Below are 18,985 nucleotides of genomic sequence, written 5' to 3'. Positions count from 1 at the left end.
GACTTCCATGGAATTACATGTTTACGCTAGCTCTGGACTTGTCACCATCTGAAGGCCTCTGAAATCAAGTAGATCCTTCTTTGATTCCTGACATGTAACCAAGTTTGGAAAATGGGGCTTTGGTCAGCGTTTTGGTACATAAATGTTTTACGCGAGCAGTTTTATGAAATGACAGAGTTATTACTCTCATGGTACAAGATGAAAAAAACACAATGTGGTGTTTAGGACCTAGATTCCTGGTTATGTTTGCACATGTGTGTGTTTTGTGTATTTACATATATAGAGTAAAACATAATTACATATATTATTGTCACAAAAATTGCTGAGCTGTGCAGCATTTGAGAATGGCTTCTCTAGTTAAACAGCGATGTTTTTACATCGGAGTATTTCATCTAAATATGAGTGTCCTAATTCTCTCCCTTTGCTTCTTCACTGTTTATATAATGAGTTGCCTTTCTGATGTGTAGGTGTGAATACCTTAATTACCATTTTCAGTGATTACGTTCTTGACTGGTGTTGGCTCTTCTCAACAGTATTTTTCTGAGTAAACCTTTCTATTTCGTTAAATAGCGTTAACTGTGGCAAATTCAACCTTTCTGCTACCTTCCATTAGCACATGGTTCTTCAAACGGACCTTTCAAGTGGATGCTCACAAATGTGCGTTGCAGCTGTAGACCGTGCTGAATAAAAAGCATGAATTCTTCTGGTATGAGTTGAATGCAGAATTTCTGTTAATATGATTTTTTTTTATTTTTACTTTGCTGCCTGGGGCTGAACAGCTAACCTTTCAACAAGTTCTGCATGCCTGCCTGCTTTTGAGACCAGATATGCTGTTAATAGGAGCTCTTTCTGAAATCACTTACGTACTGTAGAGATGTAAGTTTCTTGGCCTGACAATGACTAATTTGTGAATTACATGCCTAAAAATTCATGTAAAGATGTAAGTTTGCCTACTGAAAATCCTGCTAGTAATTAGTGGTCATCACAGTGTCAGTGCTTCTAATGAGTGCTTTGTCTACACACGTCATACTTTTGCTTCAGCCATGCTTTTTTACATTGAGAGGACTGAGCTGCAGACGTGTTTTGGGTAATTATAATGTGTAAACAAGTGGAGTTAAAACAGTTCGTTTAAGTAGCTCTTAAGCTACTTAAGCTACATAGCACCCTGTTTGTGTTGGGCCAAATCCTGAACTCATTACAATTTTGCATTCGGTATGTTGCTAGTAGGAGTAAAGATTAAGTAGAAGAGCCACCAAAGTTTGATAAAATTTAAAAACTCTGGTGAAGGATGTTTTGGATGCTCCTATAAGAAGTAAAGGGAATATTTGGAGATTCTCAGGGACATTGGTGGTATGTGGCCTCTGCCCAGAAGAACATGAATATAAAGCCTAGTTTAGGCTATATATATACACTTTATGTGGGATAATACTTCAGACATGGTGTAGCACAGCTGATAAGCAGAAGATGACTTTTTTGGATTTGCTTATATAATGTTTCACTTTCTAAAGTCTTTTCTTGAAATGATCACATTTCCATTGTTAACAAAATTTTAATTGTTTGTACAGTTCTCTCTACCTTCTTTATTTTGTGTGTAATTAACTAAGATGGTCCCTCATAAATGTCCTAGCCAAGCAAGCTTCATTGAAACGGAAAGATTTTTCTCTTTTGTTCCTACCACACATTGGTGATTGGAGTCTTTAGAAACAGTTTGTATCACAAGCAGCAAATAGGCAAGAGGGAGAGAGAGTTTGTGTCCAGAAGGTGTTTCATCCTCCTATTCTGCACATCCATGCTAGAAAAGGTTGATATTGCCCTCTGGAGGTGCCTGTCTTCTCCTCTTCCCCTTGCTGGTTCTGAGGCCTCGTTTTGACAACAGTAAATAAGGATGCTTTGTACCGCTAAAAAGTACAAATGCTTAGTTCCTTGGCAAGGTAAGTATGCCCCAGTTAAGTTCAGTGCCATTTTCCTTGTGCTTAAATGACTTCCCTATTATGCTGGCTAAGAAAATGGCAGAACTGAGACTAAAATCTAGGAATCATGTTTCCTCCCCTGCACTGCAACCTCCAAGTAGCACTGTGTTCTATTGTTACCAATTATTTTAATTGTATTGTTATTTATTGTAATTTACACAATGTTTTAAAAATAAATATAGCTATAAAATGGACAGATTCTACTGCATGGGTTTCTGAAGCTAGGAGTAAGACTGGATATAATACAGTACAAAAGAACGACAAAGTGACATTCAGGATTTATAGCTGCAGTACTTAATTGAACAGGCAAAACTTTTTTCCCCTCTGACATGTAAGCCTGCAGGTACAGTTACGAGGATATATGAGATAAGGAATAAACTTTATGGCTGCTTGCTAGTGCAGTTGTTAATTCAGCTTTGGCACTGCCTGCTTGCATGCTGTTGTTCCATTTCCCAGTATGTGCTTGGTACCATTCTTTGTGCCCTCTGTCTCCTTGGTGTTTGTTAGTACAACCCCGAGTAACCAACACAAGCATGTTCCAGCATGGTAGGAATGGCTGAGTGTTCGTGTCTGTGCAACTGGGATAAAATGCACCCATATTCTTGTTTTGCACTAAGGATGGCTTGTGATGAAGTTATCAGCTGTTTGAAATATTTTAGGTATATAGAAGATTTGTTTGATAGTTTTCCTGGAGTTGGGGTGTTTATTTAATAGCTTCTTTCAACCTGTGATTTGTGTTTGTACTAACTAAGGTTTGTTCCCAAAAAGAAGAGTAAAATTACAAAAGTTAGAGGCAAGCAAGAGTCAGACTTTTTCTCTGTGCTGCTGTGCCTCATTGGCACGCTGTGCATTTATTGTGTAAATATTGTGTATGGTGATTGAGAGGAATTTTTAATGTGCAGTCTTCCCAAATGGTACAGGAGCTTAATAGCCCCACTGTAAGTGCAAGGGAGGTAGAATCATAGAATGGGTTGGGTTGGGAGGGACTGCAAGGATCATCAAGTTCCAAATCCCCTGCCACAGGCAGGGCCACCAACCTCCAGATCTGGCACTAGACTAGGATCCTTTTTGCTTTTCGGTGCCATTTGGGGTTAATGTAGGAGAACCTGAAAGATTGCAGATATGAAGAGAATGAAAAATCAAGCTTTGGAGAGGAAGGAGACAGGAAAAAGGACAAATTTCATACCGTGGAGTTAAATCATAAAGCTGTAAATCATTTGAATCAGGATTGGTCGTCAGAAAATAAGTATGAACTCACATCTTGGGAAGGGTGAGGTATAATAACTCCAGAGTTTTGGCAGGAGACTGCTTGAGGCAAGCAAGAAGTGGGCTGACCCAGATGCTTGATAAGAGAAGAAATGAAATGAAAAGTGGGTGGATCTGGCAAAAAACTGGGTGGACCTGATTGTTTTGGCACTTGGGTATTTGATGCTTGATTTCCAGGGCAGCAAAATTTTAATAACCTATTGTTTGTTATTGGTTGGTTCCTTAGTAGTATGACTTGCACCTCTCTTCCTGAGTGGGCACTGCATGCTGGGATGTGGGGAGTGCGGGACAGGCTTTGTGAGGAAGGAGAAGGAGAGAAGTGCTTTGAGTGGGAGGTGTTCCAGAGGGATATTTCTGGTACGAAGGTGGTGTGTGTAAAGGGACGGCTGTGGAGCAGAGGAAAGGGAGGCTTTGAGGACTGCTTCTTCACTCATGAAAGGGTGTTGAGATCAAATCTTTGGGATGTAGCCTCAGCATGATTTGTGAGCTGATGCTGAACAAAGGTTGGCCTCGGCTCCACTGGCAATTAAAATGCCCAGCACCACTAGCAATTAAAATGTCCAGCTTCTCTTGCTGACGTCTGTTGTCAACGTTGTCCCCTGTTCCTGCTGCTGAGAAAAATCAGTGAAATGATAATGTAACAGGAACTATGAGAATAAAAGCTGAGCAATCAGAGAGGAAGTGTTTTCGGTCTAACACACTCTGGCTTTGTTTGTTAGAGGGATAAAATACATATGTAAAGCACCAACCTTAGTTCTGCACATCTGTGTGTGTTAACAATAATTAGACATCAGTAGTGCTCTTCTGTTTTTTGACAAGTTAGGCACATAAACCTAGGGTAGTTACATGTATGAGAGTGCATAGGATAGTGTTTTTTGTCCTCTCTTGTGTGTTATTTTCAATTACTAAGTACTTAGTAATAGTAGCCCTGAAACATGAAGGTCTCTCTGTTGGTAGAAAGAGAGAAAATAACGTTCTGAGCAGTATTTTTTTTAAAATTGAAGGCATAACTACAGAAGCAGGTTAAATGAATATAGGTTACGTGGCTGCTGTTCCAGACAATTAAAAGACACCTAACATTATGAAAGAGCCTTAAAATTCATGAAATCTATCATTGCCACTTTTCTAGCATAGTATCTTTTTTCTGACATTTACTTTTTGTTTTACCAGAATGTGATTGTATCCCAGTAGTAATTTTAAAGTAACTCATCACTGTGAAAAATTTTTCTAGGAATGTTGCTGTATGACATTCCTTGACCCTTATGCTACAGCAGCAAGTTTCTGGAAACTTGTGGTATGTTCACCTTTAGCCTGTGTGAGGTAATCTGAATGGCTCGTCCAGCATATATGATTCATACCTATAAACTGGGCATGTCCAACCTGCAGCCCAGCACAGCTAGCAATGCAGCCGCCCCCCACCCTGCACTGTTCCCTGTGAAGTGGCCCCAGACACGTGCCCATCATTCAGCAACAGCCAAACCATCAGTGCACTGTTAGCATTGTGTGACTGAAAGCAGGGCTGTGCAATGCTGACTCAAGTGATGGCACATAACTGTATGCATTTTGATACGTTGGCTGTACATAGTCCTGTGAACAGTGAAGAATACGTAGCTGTGCTTTCCATTTTGATAAAGGAGATTGAGAATAGATTTCAAGATTGCAAAAAAAAAAAAAAAAAGTCATCAATTTATGTTTGAGAGACCATTTTCAGTTGATAGAAATACAATACCTGCAAATTTTCAAATGGAGCATGTAGAGTTGCAATCAGACATGCAGCTCAAAAATCTGATCATGTCTCTTAACCAGACTTTCAAAATCCCCACCTTACCAGGGAAGTAAACTTTGCTTCACGATCATGCCTTACTCATGTCACCACTTTTTGGCAGACGTACATGTCAAGGATGAAGCACAGGAAGAGTGAAATTTCATCAAAAATTTCTGAGGATCACCTTGAGAACTGACTGAGTACTGCAACCACTGTCGTTGAACCAGCCCGATGACTTGGTTTCAGAAAAACACATATCCCACTAGTTGTATGGTTTTGTTCCTCTTTTTTTTTTTTAACGTTTTAAGAAGAATATTAGAAAATAAAATGTTTTGTTACTTATATATTAATGGTATTTTATATTTTACAAGGGCGTCTCCAAAATTAATACCTCTTGTTTCATGGTGTTGACCCACAACATCAGAGGTGGACACTGGTAGTATGACGGTAGAGGTTGAGCCTTCCCACCAGTATTCCATTGCATTTTGTTGCTGTGTAACATACGGTAGCAGAGGGGCAGTCTGACGAAATGGCATCTGACAAGAAGTGTGCATGAAGCAAAGGGGTGTAATTCAGTTCCTCCTTGTGGAAAAAATGGCGCCCATTGACATTCATTGATGCTCACTGAACATTAATGGAGACCAGCAGTGGCTGTGAGCACAGTGAGGCACTGGTAACAGTGGCATGGGTCATCTGCGCTGATGGAGATTTTTATGACAGTGCATAGGTAATGGCAGTGACTGTGTTGAAAAAGAGTGTTTTGTAGCTGAGAATTTGCTCTATCAACTAGTGTTCTTGTGCTTTTTGTATCTAGTGTAGTTTCCATGGAAATAAGTAGGAAGCATTCGTTTTGGAGTAACTCTAGACAATTCCTCTTCACTCTGCAGCTCAGGCAATTCAACAGGTTGAACACCCATGCTATAAACACATCTGTCAATATTTTCTGCCAACATACCTGCCTTATCAGTTATACCTCTTCCCCGTAGTCCTCCCATCAGTGAATTCTTCCTCTTCTTTCCCTGAATACACACTGAAACCCACTGGTTGTCCACGTATGTTCTGCTTTTTTCTTTCAGTGAAAGTCCCTAGAAAGGTTGCTGCTGTTTCAAGCAGTGGGAATTACCCCAAGTTGTTGTCTTCCTGTTTCCCAACAGTGCCCAAGGAGTGGAGTAATCATAGAAGCTATATGGGAAGTTTGAAGCTGGTTTTAGGCAAGTTCTGAATGCAAATAATAAACAGCATTAGGATCTTGTCCTCTTATTGCTGAAACACTATCAAATAGGAGAGACAGTATGTTTAAAACTGCTTGTAAATACAAACTCCATCTTATAGGTGGAGTTCATTGCTGCTAGATATTGTTAAATTGAATGCATCTAACCATGTTTGGGTTTACGTGTGGAGAGATGGGGCAGATTTAACCCCACCAGATGAAGGGAGAGGAGGATGTCTGTAGAACTGCATGCAGATTGGAGCTTTGCTTTGCACTGTACAGTGCGCTTACCTTGGCTTATACTAGCAGGGCTTATACTGCTTATACTAGCAGCCTGAAAGCTGCTTCTCCACTGAGAAGCAGGCCTTACCTCCTGGACATAATTTAGATAGCTTTAGTTCTTTTTCAGTGTGACTTTGTACATGCTAATGCGAGGTCTCAATGACTTCAGTGCCTGTGAGTGGCACAATGAGGAACTGCCCTTACTTCCTCTGAATTAAGCAGAAAAAGTTTTGCTAGCTTCAGTGGGAGAGTGGTTGGGCAGCTAAGACAGGCTGTCCCATGAACGTTGTGACTTTTAGACCCTAATTCTGCAATTACTGAATACAAAGGCCTGTGCGTAAAGGTCTGTTGCCACAGTTGTCACTGTGACTTCACCGATGATTTATCTGCAGCACCACTGAGCTGCTGTACAACTTAATTACCACTGCTCTGCAGCGATTCCTTGGTGGCATTGTGCATAAAGCAGATATTTGTTGTGTTCAAAGAAGAACTTGAACAAATAAAGATTATGTTGTACATGTGTAAGGAACTTGTTTGTTGTTTATATGCAGCCAGTGTGAAAAACTGAAATGTAGTCATGCCATATCTGACAGGTACTAAGTGACAACAGTAGTCCGTATCAAGAATTAAACAAATAAACCCCTTAAAGTCTACCAAAGCTTTTTGATAGCACAATGACTTGAGTATTTGCTTAATAGTTTAGATCAGTATTTAAGTAGTGAGCACATTTGCTTGTATAATATAGTACATTCTTCCTTTATCACTAAAGTCTTTCTTTACGCTATTCAGCCTCCTATGCAGAATAGCGAGCAATGATGGAAGGTGTTGTGCTGTGGTCTGATGGAAGCTGCAAATGCCCAGGACCTTTTGTGGTCAAGCCTGTTGCTTGATTTCACCCCTTGGATTGTTTGCTTGTTATGTGGGTCATTAACTACTGGTTGGTTAGTGCATCCATCCAGCAGGCTTCAGCTGCTCTCTGCCCATCTTTAAGAAGTGGGATTTGAGTATATCAAAATCTGCCCTCCTAAGTGCTCTGTCTTTGAGGGGCCTCTTTTGCCCCAGTCTGTAGCAGCGGCTGAAGCCCCCACTTTGTGAGCTGCAGAAAACTCAACTATCACTGTGGCACCATAACTAGTGCCTCTCAGTACTCTCAAACTCTTCAAAATACAAACTCCTGGAGTACATTCATTGTATGAAAATATTGGTGATTAAGTTGCAGAAAGTCTGCTGTACAGATAAAGCAGTACTTTAGTTTTTTGTCCTGTATTGCAAGATACTTTGTAAGAAACAAAGGTACCAGAAGCTGAACAATGGCTCAGGAGATGTTTCAGTTCTGTTGTGCAGCTGTTCTGCCCCACATCAATTAATCTCTCTGAGCTGTCATTTCCTGCGCATAGGATGGGAGCAGTAGCCATTCCGTTCTCCTTTGTCTGCCTTGTCTGATGTCTTTGGTCCCCGATGACCACAGAACTCATTTATGATCCTCTGTGCCTTTAGACAATGCTTAAATGAAAGTGATGAATAATAAGTATTTAATATCTATGTTCTCAGCCTAGGAAGTTCAGCATGTGTTTGAATGGTGCAGCTCACCATCTCAGGGGGAGGGCAGGATTCTGTTTGTTTTTCTCAACATGGACATGATGTTTTGTACATGCCTTTTGTTACAGCAGTGGAGTGCCTAGGAGCATTTTGCATTTTATCCAGTTAGAGTTGTCGCCAGGGTTACACAAGATACAACCAAGAAGCACAGGATGTGCCTTGTGAGTCACGCCACTTCCCACATACCGTCCTCCATCCTGCCTGTGTTTAAGGGTTAAGCCTCATGGGTTCAGTCAGACAGCCTTGGAGGGATTTTGTAGAGCATTGAATACTTGACATTAAAATCCCTTGGCAAGGCATTTTAACATTTATTCTTTTTGAATCTCCTTTTTTCAAGAAGTTGCCAAAGTTGGTGAAATTTGAAGTGCAGCTAGATATTGAAGTTACCTCCTGCAAGAGGCTTCAATAGCAGTTCCCAGCAAGCGCTGCTATGATAATGCCTAGTAGGACTGTGGCTGCCATGTGAGGAAGTGACTGTAGGAGTGAGTGAGGAGTGGGGCAGTGGAAGGAGAGGCCGAGGCCTGGCTGCTCTCCTGCCTTCTGGCTTCAGTCTTAGTCACTGTGCCACTGGCAGACTTGAAAAGCAAATTATGCAGATGTCTATCAGGAGTCATGAAGGTAGTACTGTTCAGGCCTAACTCAGGGCAAGAGGAGTGGAAGTAGTCTTGTCCAGCCCTGTTTTTCCTGTGATTGCAGATTTTATGTGCTGCTTACGGAATGCTTTGGCACACTAGATCATAGACAAAAGGCATCTTGCAGGACCGACTCTTCCTAAATCCTGCAATCCAGACCTTGCTTTGATTTTGCTAAGCCCCATGATATAAACCTGTGCAAAAAGCACTCCTCCATGAGGCCATTGATCCTGTAGCTGCCTCCTTCACTTCTCTATCCTCACAGATACCTCAGATTTGCCACCAAGTATGTCACAAGAACTGAGCTGACTGTTGACACTTCCAAAATTTTTACTGTCCTATTAGAGGCGCAAAATCCTTGGTTATGCTAGGGAATTGGTCTTGTGGTATAAACCCTTCAGCTTGAGTGAAAGTTGAATGCCTCTGTTTCATAACTGAGATGAACCCAATCTGTGCATTTTCTGTCAGTTTCCCACAGAAGATGCTGCTATGATTTGTGATGCTGAGTGGCAGGGCCATTCTGTGCCCTTAACTATGAGTAGTTGTTTGAAACAAGCAGTTTATTTACAAGATGCTTCCTGAAGGGAAGCTAAATTTATGCTTAGGAAATTCTGTGATAAGATAAGCATTTTTTTTGTCTTCTAAGTGGGGTTTATAATCTTTTTTAATTGTGTTGTTTATTTAACTTTTGAAATATTGCGATAAATATGTTTAGTCTGTTATTTATATTTTCAGCTGTGGATTACATAAACACTTATTCATTCTAGAAAAGGAAAATGTGCTCCTGTGAGTTTTGATCAGAGCTGACTCTTGATTTTACATGCCTCTTGTAGAGGAAAAAACCTGGAAATTGTGAAGAAGAATGATTGAAGACTAAAATCTGAGGTGTTCTGTCAGGTTCTGTATTCAAATTCCAGCTAAAACAGTGTTATGAAAACAGCAAGCCATTGGCGAATCCCCTGTATGTCCTGATGGTATAAGCAGATTAACATAGTTGTGTACCCAAGTGATGGCTGCTTGCTCTGCCTGTCCTTGAAAGGCCTCAGAGCAGATGCAAGAACCTGCAAACAGGGTTAGGGCCAAGCAAACCTGTTGTACTTTAAACATCCTTTCTTGTATCTGATACAAACATGACTTCTGTTTTTTGGCTTAAATTGGAAAAATGTATAAACTTCTGTAGTGAAGGTAAGACTTTAATGTTGGAATTTATGTATGCTTCTCTCAAACACATTTTAGTGAGTAATAACTTTTGTATTTTCAGGTTAGTGGATGACAGATGTGTGGTTCAGCCGGATGCAGGTGACCTTGCCAACCCTCCCAAGAAGTTCAGAGGTCAGTAAATGAGGATAATTGTTTTTTGTTTTTTTTTAAATTAATGCACATTCTGACTTTTTGGGCAAAGATGTACCTTACCAGAGAGGTAACTTCTCAAAAGTCTTGATGAACATGCTGCTGAAGTTTCAAGCCAGAATGTGAAAGGCCAGTTTTGTGAAAGAAATGCCAAGTCAGTAAAGTCATCAGGGGCAGATGGAAAACACAGGAAAAGGGACTAACCTGCTTGTGGTCGAGGAACTGATTATTCAGTCTGTCCACTGAGTGCAAATCCTTCACTTTGGGAGCAGCTTCTCGCTCCAGCTCTGCTCTTACTGTAGATGGGAAATAACCTCATGAGGTTCACAACTAGTGGAGCTGCTGATGTATTTATTTTTTTAGAAGATAACCCTGCTTTTTAAGGATTACCCCCAAATATTTTGTCAGCTTTTTATTTTTTCTTGCTTTTAACTGGGCCTCATTTTTCTCAGATTTTTTAGACATGAGCTTGTAGATGCAGATAATTTATTCCACTTTTTTACTTGATGGAAAAAATAACAAAGCACTGACAACATGCAGTTTCTACTTCTTGAATGCCGAAAATACTCCTGTGGTATTAGAAGTTGTGTTTATGTTTAGGGAAGGAAATACAACCTTTCAGGGTCTTGTCGGCTCTTCATTTAAGTGATAAGATCTAGCTGCACCGGAATGGAGCCTTACTAGCCTGATCCAGACCTCTGTTGGCTTAAATAGACTTTGATTCACACCTGTCACAAGAACAGTTTTGACTTGCCTGGTTTACAGCAAATGAAATAAACATAATGTCCCAGACCATTGCTGATTGTCTCTATTTCAAGAAGTTGCACAGAGATGTTTAACCTTACTTCATTTCTAATGTTTATTATACTGTAGGTGTATTTGCTATTGTTGCAAAAATGTTGCATTTAAAGTATTGAGATACTGAAGCTCTTCTTTTCCTGAGTTTTTAAGGTTTATTTTCCATCATACATTCGGGAAATGTCACCACCAATTCTGGTTCCAGCTGTGAGATTCAGCACATCTGCAGATCTTGGAAACTGGAAATTGAAAAAATGAGAACATGTATTTCTAATGGTTTCTAAGTACATTTAAATCACTCGTACACTATCATGGAATAACTTTACAGCAGAAATGGGGATGGCATCTAGTTCTCCAGTGTGACTTTCAAGCTACCTAGCTGTGATTTCATCTTATTGTATTTAATTCACAGCTTGAATCCTGCACAAATTTCAGATAGGGATTCTGTGGATAGTAGTTCTTCTGCTTCACCACCTTGGTTTATTCCAAAGCAGAAATATACAGGTTTCTAGATGAGACAGGAGTCACTGGAAAAGATTTGCATGTGACAGTGCAATTGCAGAATGTGTTGAAACACTTAGAATCGAAGATATGAACAGAGGCTGAAAGGACAACCTTAAATTTTTCATTGTCTAACAGAGTGCTTGATTTTATAGTATCAGTAGAGTTCTTTAGTTCTGTTTCCTTGTTTGAAAAGACAAAGAAGGAAAAAGATGATAGCATTCTGTGTTCAGTTTTTCCAAAAAACTTGATTTCAATGTCAAGAAAGTCTGGGCACTTTGATGCAGTGTGCGGGGTTTTTGAGTTCACAGCACTAATGGCACAGCTCTAGTGGTGGTAGTAGTACACGTGTATGTGTGTAGGTCAGATGTCAGAATGGGATGAGACACAGAAAACCTACAGCTGTTTTCTGATATTATGGGAATGCAAAGACTGTTCTCCTGAGTCACATCCCAGCTTCTTGCAGGAGAATGTTTTTTGTTAGTTGTAAACAGTTTTGGCTCTGGTGATCCTGCCCCTCCACTGTGCGCTGGTGAAACCTCACATGGAGTATTGTGTCCAGATGTGGAGTCCTCAGTAGAGGAGGGACATGGACCTGTTGGAATGTGTCCAGAAGAAGGCTACAAAAATGATGCAGGGGATGGAACATGTTTCCTATGAGGACAGGCTTAGAGACCTGGGGCTATTCAGCTTGGAGAACAGAAGGCCCTGAGGAGACCTGAGAGCAGCTTTTCAGTGTCTGAAGGGGGGGAATATAAGAAAGAAGGGGCCAGACTCATTGGCAGGGTCTGTTGTGATAGGACAATGGGAAAAGGTTTCAAACTAAAAGAGAGGAAATTTAGTTTGGCTATAAGAAGTTTTTTAGAGCAAGAATGGTGAGGCACTGGAACAGGTTTCCCAGAGAGCTGGTGGAAGCCCAGTCCCTGGAGTCTTTCAAGGTCAGGCTGGATCAGGGACTGAGTAACCTGTTTGAGCATGTCCCTGTTCATTGCTGAGGACTTGGACTAGATGACCTTTAAAGGTCCTTTCCAACTCAAACGACTCTGATTCTCTGATTCTATGTCGGAGCTGTATCTTAATGATTACCTATGAAGCATGGCCAGGCCAACATTTTTCTGAGAACTTTGAACACTGTGGCACTTAGCTGTTTGTGTTATGAGGGAAACCAAAAGCGTAGCTCTGCCACAGTTTGTTAAATTTATTAGTTCTGCTCAAAAGCACTGAGGCAAAAGAGCTGCTAAAAGTCATCCGTATAACCAAGACATGTAAGAGAAATACATGTTTTTCTCTCTAAAAATCTCCCAGGAAATGGATTCAATTAGAATCTCAAAATTTGTAAAACAAACAAGAAATACTTTAAGTAGGTTCTTGGCATGAAAAGATGATTTAGGCATGAGTGATTAGTTGAATGATTAGACATACACAACTAAAAATAGTGCCTAACAGCAGGAAGAGTAGGGCCTCTTTAGTAACAGAAACTGCTGTCTGCATGGTTTACAGTGTTTTTATCACTCAAAGCTGAAACTGGCGTTGATGTGAGGTTAGAACATGACCTGCATGTCAGAGGAGTCTGAGAAAGGCATGTTTCCAACAAGATATTTAGATTCCAGGGTCTGACTTTGAAAATGAACATTAGAGGTCTATGTTTGCACTTTTTGGGTAATATTTTAACAATTCGGCCTCCTTTCCCTGCCATCCTCTTTAAAAAAAAAAAAAAGTTTTCTAACTACTTGTACCCTTCTTACAGAGTTCACTCAGAGATCAAATGTAGGTACTGAGCTGTTGGCTTGAACTGAAAACCAGAGGAATAAAGAGATGTCTCAAAATAGCAGTTTCGTTTTTGTTATGTGTTTACTTTCCTTTTTTTTTTTTTTTTTTTTTTTTTTTTGAGTGGGTGGTAGCTATTCTAGTTATTTTAGAACATCCTACAAAACAGAATATTGTTAAACTAAGGAAAGCTGTGGTTCCTTTTCACTTTATGTCCATATAAAGAAGCTGTATTTCAGATTTCCCCTTCAGTCATGCTGCAGTGAGCCTGGAGTTGCTCCTTGTTCATCAGTATGCACATCCAGATTTGCATCACTATAGAAGAGGGTAGAATTAGTCTCACACGTGTTTCCTGATGTGTGCTGAAAAAAAGAAACATCTACTGTTTTGTGTTTAAATTTAAGGGACTGATGAAGCCAGGTGCTTCTTGTCCTAAGAATGTAATGCTGAAATGTCCTAAGTGAAATTAATGAGCTAAAGACATAAGTTAATTTCTCTAGTTCTCCAAATCACTGAGGTCTTCTGTGATGGATAAAAGCAGGATTTCTGGCACTTAAATTAAAAGGAAAAAAAAATAATAAAGGAGGGAGGAAGAAGAAAACAATGACGAATATTGTTCTAAGACATCTTTGCACAATATCAATAAATATTTAAGAGACACGATAAGAGTTATTTTCCTTTGCGGACTTCCTGAGTGTAGTTGCTTTTTGGTCAGAGGGTGTGCTTTATGTGTTATGTGTTTGTTCTACCCACTTTTGCCTTATTCAAAACAGTAATACTGAAAGAGATTCTGTGCATTTGTGCAGGCTCAGACACGTGGGCACATGGAGATGTCAGAGGTCTGTCTGTTTTTTGAATGGGTTACTGGACTGACCTCCAGGAGGGCAGAGCTTTGGATCTACTGTGTGCACTGGAAAGTTGCTTTGTAATCTTTTATGTCTCAGTTTTTCTTTTTTCCTGTTCATATGAACTATAGCTTCTTGAGGGCAGGAATTGTTGCACTTTTTTTTTTGCCTGTTGTTTAGGACCACAAATCTTGAATACAGCATTTTACTATCACTCTCGTAAAAGTAACTATAAAAAATGAGGAAAAAATATAACCAGATGAACTGGTTTTAATGTATCTGGAATCTTAAAAAGAGGAAGGCAAAAAAGGCAAAAACTTGTCTTGGAACAAAGAGTATCAGTTTCTTTGGTTTCTGAATTGAGGAGAAGGTAATGCCTATAATACAGATAGAAACAAAGTTATTGAAAGTTCAACTTTTAAGCACTAGGCTGGATCTCGGGACAGCTATGTTGAGCAGCGTGGCTGCAGATTGAGCTGTGTGGCTAAGGCTATGTAGCACCTGTTTTGTGTTTTCATTTCTTTAAGAAGTATCATTGGGAAAAATACACCTGCCTTTGGGAGGCATATAGCTGCAATAATGATGGTATGTTCACGTACATCTTGCATTTCTGTGCAGTGTAGTGGGGTAGCGCTGAGCTGTGAGACTCTCCTTGAAGATGGGAAGCTGCAATGGGAAGCTGCTGTTTGTTTACTAAAGTTGCAGGATGTGTGGGGAGTACCAGCAGTGAAAACTGGCCCTATAAAAAGCAAGTATTGTTACTTGAGACAAGTACGTGTTTCACGTGTTCTGAGAAGACACATTAATTATAGATTAACAGAAAATAATAGGTAACTTTTTGTCCTGTGAGCTGAAATTCCCATATTCAAACTAAAATCTCCTTCAAAATACAGTATGATTTAACAATATGGATTTTTTTGTAATTTTTTTTTTTTGTATCCGATCACAGTATTGCAAAAGTTATTCAGAGAGTTATAACATACTCTGGGCTATATAGTATAGCTCTCATTGTAAAAGTTCCCCACTGAAATGAAAGCAGACATCTCTGCAAAGTGGCAGGATTTGCCTTGGAAACTTTCTCCTAGGAAAAGCAAGCAGCTCAGGGCTATGATTAGGGAGCAGATCAGTCAGGGCTGTGGTAAGTGTCAAGAAAAGTTTGGCTGCTGATGGCCTTTCTGTGGACAGGTTTCCCTCCTACGAATATTGGAGGAAGACCCACTATTGCTATGAAGGAAAGAGGCAATGAATTTGAAGTTGTAGTGTTACAACATGCAATACATGATGTTTTGGCCAATATGTGACAGACCAAATGGCAAGTTTGGAGAACTGAAAACACTGCACTTAGTTTGTGGCTTGAGAGCCAGTGCTGTAACAAACAGCTTTGGGGGATGCAGGTGCATGGTCTTACTAATCTTTTTGGCACAGTGTTAGACAGCTATGCTTAACTGAACCTGATTATACCTGAGAACGCTGCCTGTTTTATTTTGTTAAGTAATGGGAGTTCATTCTTTGTACTTAGGAAAGACTTCGCCAGTCTTTTCAAAAGATTTCCTTCTCCTCTTCTGTTTCAAGAGGTGTTGTTACTGTTTCAGTAACTCCTCACAAAGAGTGATGGGATGGATATGTTCAGCTAAGTCTTACTTTGTTCCTTTCTGCATGAAAGAGAAATTCTATTGAATTGACAGTTTTGAAAATGAGAATATGATTTGCCTTTGTATCTAGCATCTTCCTTAGAGAAATTGTAAGTTTGACACTTGAATTTCCATTCATAAGTATGGAAAAGATTTAGGAAACTTCTCTCGTCATGTTATGCGTGAGACTTCTCACCTGCTGTTGTGGGTGGAAAGGCTGGAACTCACCCTAGTCTGTTAGCAACTGCGGATGTCTTGGAATGAGATGGTGAGTAAACAGCATTGTCAAACAGAAGCTGTCTTCTGCTTTCCTGTCTTACTGATTAAAAACCCAGGCTGTGACTTCTGGTTAGCTTTCCTTAGCTTTCTCTGCTGATGTTTTTGTGACTGTATTTAAAAATTAGCTGTGAGGTTAGTAAATTCAGCAGAGTTACTTACATGGTCATCCAGCGTTTCCCCTGAGACCTGGCCCTATCTGGTGGGTTAGTCCTCAGAGAGTGCTTGACAGTCTGTGGCAGTTAAATGTGGAGGGCTGATAATGTAGCATCTTTGACCTCTGTAAATCACAATTTGTGTCAGTGAAGAGTTTCACATTGTAATGCATGTCCAAACCTGTATGTTCTTGTTAATCTCATCATGAGATCCTGATTGCTAATTAATGCGGTCAGCTGCCTGCTGGGGAGATGAAGGTGGAGTTTACTTTCTGTAATACTATTTTTGCTGCTAGTTTTTTAAAAATCAATCTTAGAGAAGACGCGTGCAGAACTGTATGCTGTGTTAGCCTGTGTGATAGCTTGTGGCTGGATGTCAGTGTAATCCATTGTGTTAGCTATGCCCGAAGGAGCAGAGTAGCAAGATGTATGACATACAGGAAACGAGACAGCTTTTTCAAGGTTTCAAAAGCCACATGCCTTCAGACAATAAATCTGTAAAGTTGTGCTGCAGCAGAGGGTACTAACAAAGCAGGAGGATGTCCAGCACATGGCAGGATCCTAGCCACACAGAAGTTAAAGAGAGGTTTCTCAGAATGGGAGTCGTTGAATCAGATATTCTGCCACCCTATTTATGGTAACATTACCATCAAACTGTTCTCAGCCTGTGCTTGAACATTGTCATATCCAGGCCATTTTTGTAAAAGAAAATTATACAAAGCGCACTTACAAATGAAGGAAATGTCTTTCAGTGTAACTTGTGAGTATTTCTTTCATTCTTCTACAGACTGCCTTTTCAAGGTGTGTCCTATGAACCGATATTCAGCCCAGAAGCAGTACTGGAAAGCCAAACAAGCCAAACAAGGAAACCATACAGAAGCAGCACTGCTGAAGAAACTTCAAGTAAGAGGCATCTGTATTTGCAGTCTTATCTCAATCTGCAGGCTGTAGTGTAACAATGGAATGAAAAAGAATAATAACAAATCCCTTGTGAACCATCATGATAGGTATTATGCCACCATAGCAACCTTGGAATCATAGAATTATAGTATGGTTTTAAGATCATTTAGTTCCAGCCCTCCTGCTATAGTCAGGGATACCTCCCTCTAGACGAGTTTGCTCAAAGCTCTATCCAGCTTAGCCTTGAGCACTTCCAGAGAGGCAGCATCCACAACCTCTTTGTGCAATTTGACTCAATCTTATATGTTAATTTCTTAGCTCTTCTATTTTCTGAATGGCATTTACTGCCCTCACCCTATTTTTCATCTTGCTTTAGGCTGTGGTTGAGTTGAGCTGGGGGTTATGCCTTTCTGCTATCAAACTTCTGAAAGCAGTTCTTGCGTATAAAGTACAAATACAAAGTTAATAGAATCAAGAGTGAACCTTGATTTAAAATGTGTGATTATTTCAGAACTCCTTTCCAGGAGCTGTGCAGAGAGATGGACAAAAAGGTGCTTTGCATGCTTTAATCTGGAAATTCCTCAGAGTTGCAATTTGGACAGATTGAATGTCCCTGAAAAAGACCGGGCCTGATGTTTTAATTGGGCACATAAGACTAAGTGAAACACCGTGTTGTCAAACACGGTGGCTACAGTTTAATGTCCAGTAGAAAGGCTGTCAGTGCTTCCTGTTAAAAACAGCAGTGAGGGCACAAGATGTGTGGCTAGAGCTTGCTATGTAGCAATTAGAGCAAGAAGCTTCTATTTGTTCTGCGGTTGTGTATGACCCTTAGTCTTGCAGTATGTGACCAAGTAGTGTTGTTTTATTATACGTAAAGTCAGTATACTTGTATGTAATTAAGAGATGAGCAAAAAGAATGGTGACCAGAAGAAGGTAGCCCTTCTTTTTTCTCCTCTGGGATGACATAAAGCACACAGAGTTATCTTCCTTGTTTGAAAAATTTTAAAATAGTGTGCTAGGCTGTGTTAGCATTAATTTCAGGTGTGATCCATGAATTGTGAATGAGTTTCTATTCTAGATGATAAAAATCTGAATTATTTCAGTTGATCATTGTTCAGAAAACCATACTGCAGGAAGAGACAGATGCTAATTTTTTCAATGAGAAATGGAAGCAATTTTAATGTGGCACCAATTCTTTTTTGCAATATCTGTTCTGGAAGCTGAATCCAGATACTAAATTCAAAAATTTAAAGAAATAATCATTCTTTTGCAGCATGCAGCAGAACTGGAACAAAAGCAGAATGAAAGTGAGAACAGAAAGCTTCTGGGCGAAATTGTAAAATACAGCAATGTCATACAGGTAAACCTATTAAAATACATCCACCTTCTCTCAGAGCTGAAAGAGTTGTTTCATTTCAAGGTTATGGTGAGAATGAAACTAAGCACTGTAATATGGGTTGTCAATGGTCAGATAAACAGAACTTGGTAAAGTTTACAATATTGTGCTTTTCTATCTCATTTAAAGACTACCAGAAATACTTTACATCTGTGTTTAAATAATGTACCATTATGTACATTTTATGGGTAATTTTTTGTTGCTGCACTCAGGAATCCAAATGTCAATATATATATGTTCATAATTCATTTCAAAATCATACTTTAGATGTGCTTTGCAGTTCTGTTTAAATCACTGAAGTCATTTGTATTTTATGACATATTCATGACACAGAAGTTATGTTCCTAAGTGCAGTACAACTTCCCTGGAATGGATGAAGTTCCTGAAGATAACACTATTATTGACCCTTGCCCTGTCTGTGTGGTACGTGCTGTAAAAACGATGATGATGGATGTAATTATCTCAATTTGATATATAGCTTTGTTTTCCAAACCCACAGTATACTTACTTTGGTAACTCTCTTGTAGTTTTATTTTGTCTTTGCTTTTATATGTTATGAAAAATCATTGCAGTATGAACTCCTGTGCCTGCTCTTTGAGCAAGAAAATGCAAAATCTATACTAATTTTTATACTTGTTATTT

At 39.7% G+C, this 18,985-nt stretch overlaps 1 protein-coding gene across 3 annotated transcripts in view; it reads left to right on the top strand.

The window, feature by feature from the left end:
* ITPR2 (inositol 1,4,5-trisphosphate receptor type 2) overlaps nucleotides 1-18,985 on the top strand; it is a 263,980-nt gene that overhangs the window by 19,954 nt on the left and 225,041 nt on the right. For 2 of the 3 annotated variants that reach the window (XM_085231974.1, XM_085231957.1), the window contains exons 1-4: nucleotides 2,574-2,629; nucleotides 9,986-10,056; nucleotides 16,835-16,950; nucleotides 18,221-18,307. In XM_085231974.1, coding sequence (XP_085088100.1) covers nucleotides 2,589-2,629; nucleotides 9,986-10,056; nucleotides 16,835-16,950; nucleotides 18,221-18,307 — 315 coding nt within the window. In that variant the 5' untranslated portion in view covers nucleotides 2,574-2,588. Of the gene's footprint in view, nucleotides 1-2,573; nucleotides 2,630-9,985; nucleotides 10,057-16,834; nucleotides 16,951-18,220; nucleotides 18,308-18,985 lie in introns of those variants that run through there. The other variant, XM_085231963.1, reaches the window with a different exon arrangement.

This window comes from Meleagris gallopavo, chromosome 1 (genome assembly GCF_905368555.1).
Source record: "Meleagris gallopavo chromosome 1, MGAL_WU_HG_1.1, whole genome shotgun sequence".
Lineage (NCBI taxonomy): Eukaryota > Metazoa > Chordata > Aves > Galliformes > Phasianidae > Meleagris > Meleagris gallopavo.
The sequence above is the reverse complement of the archived record's forward strand: the minus strand, read 5'-3'. Positions and strand labels throughout refer to the sequence as shown.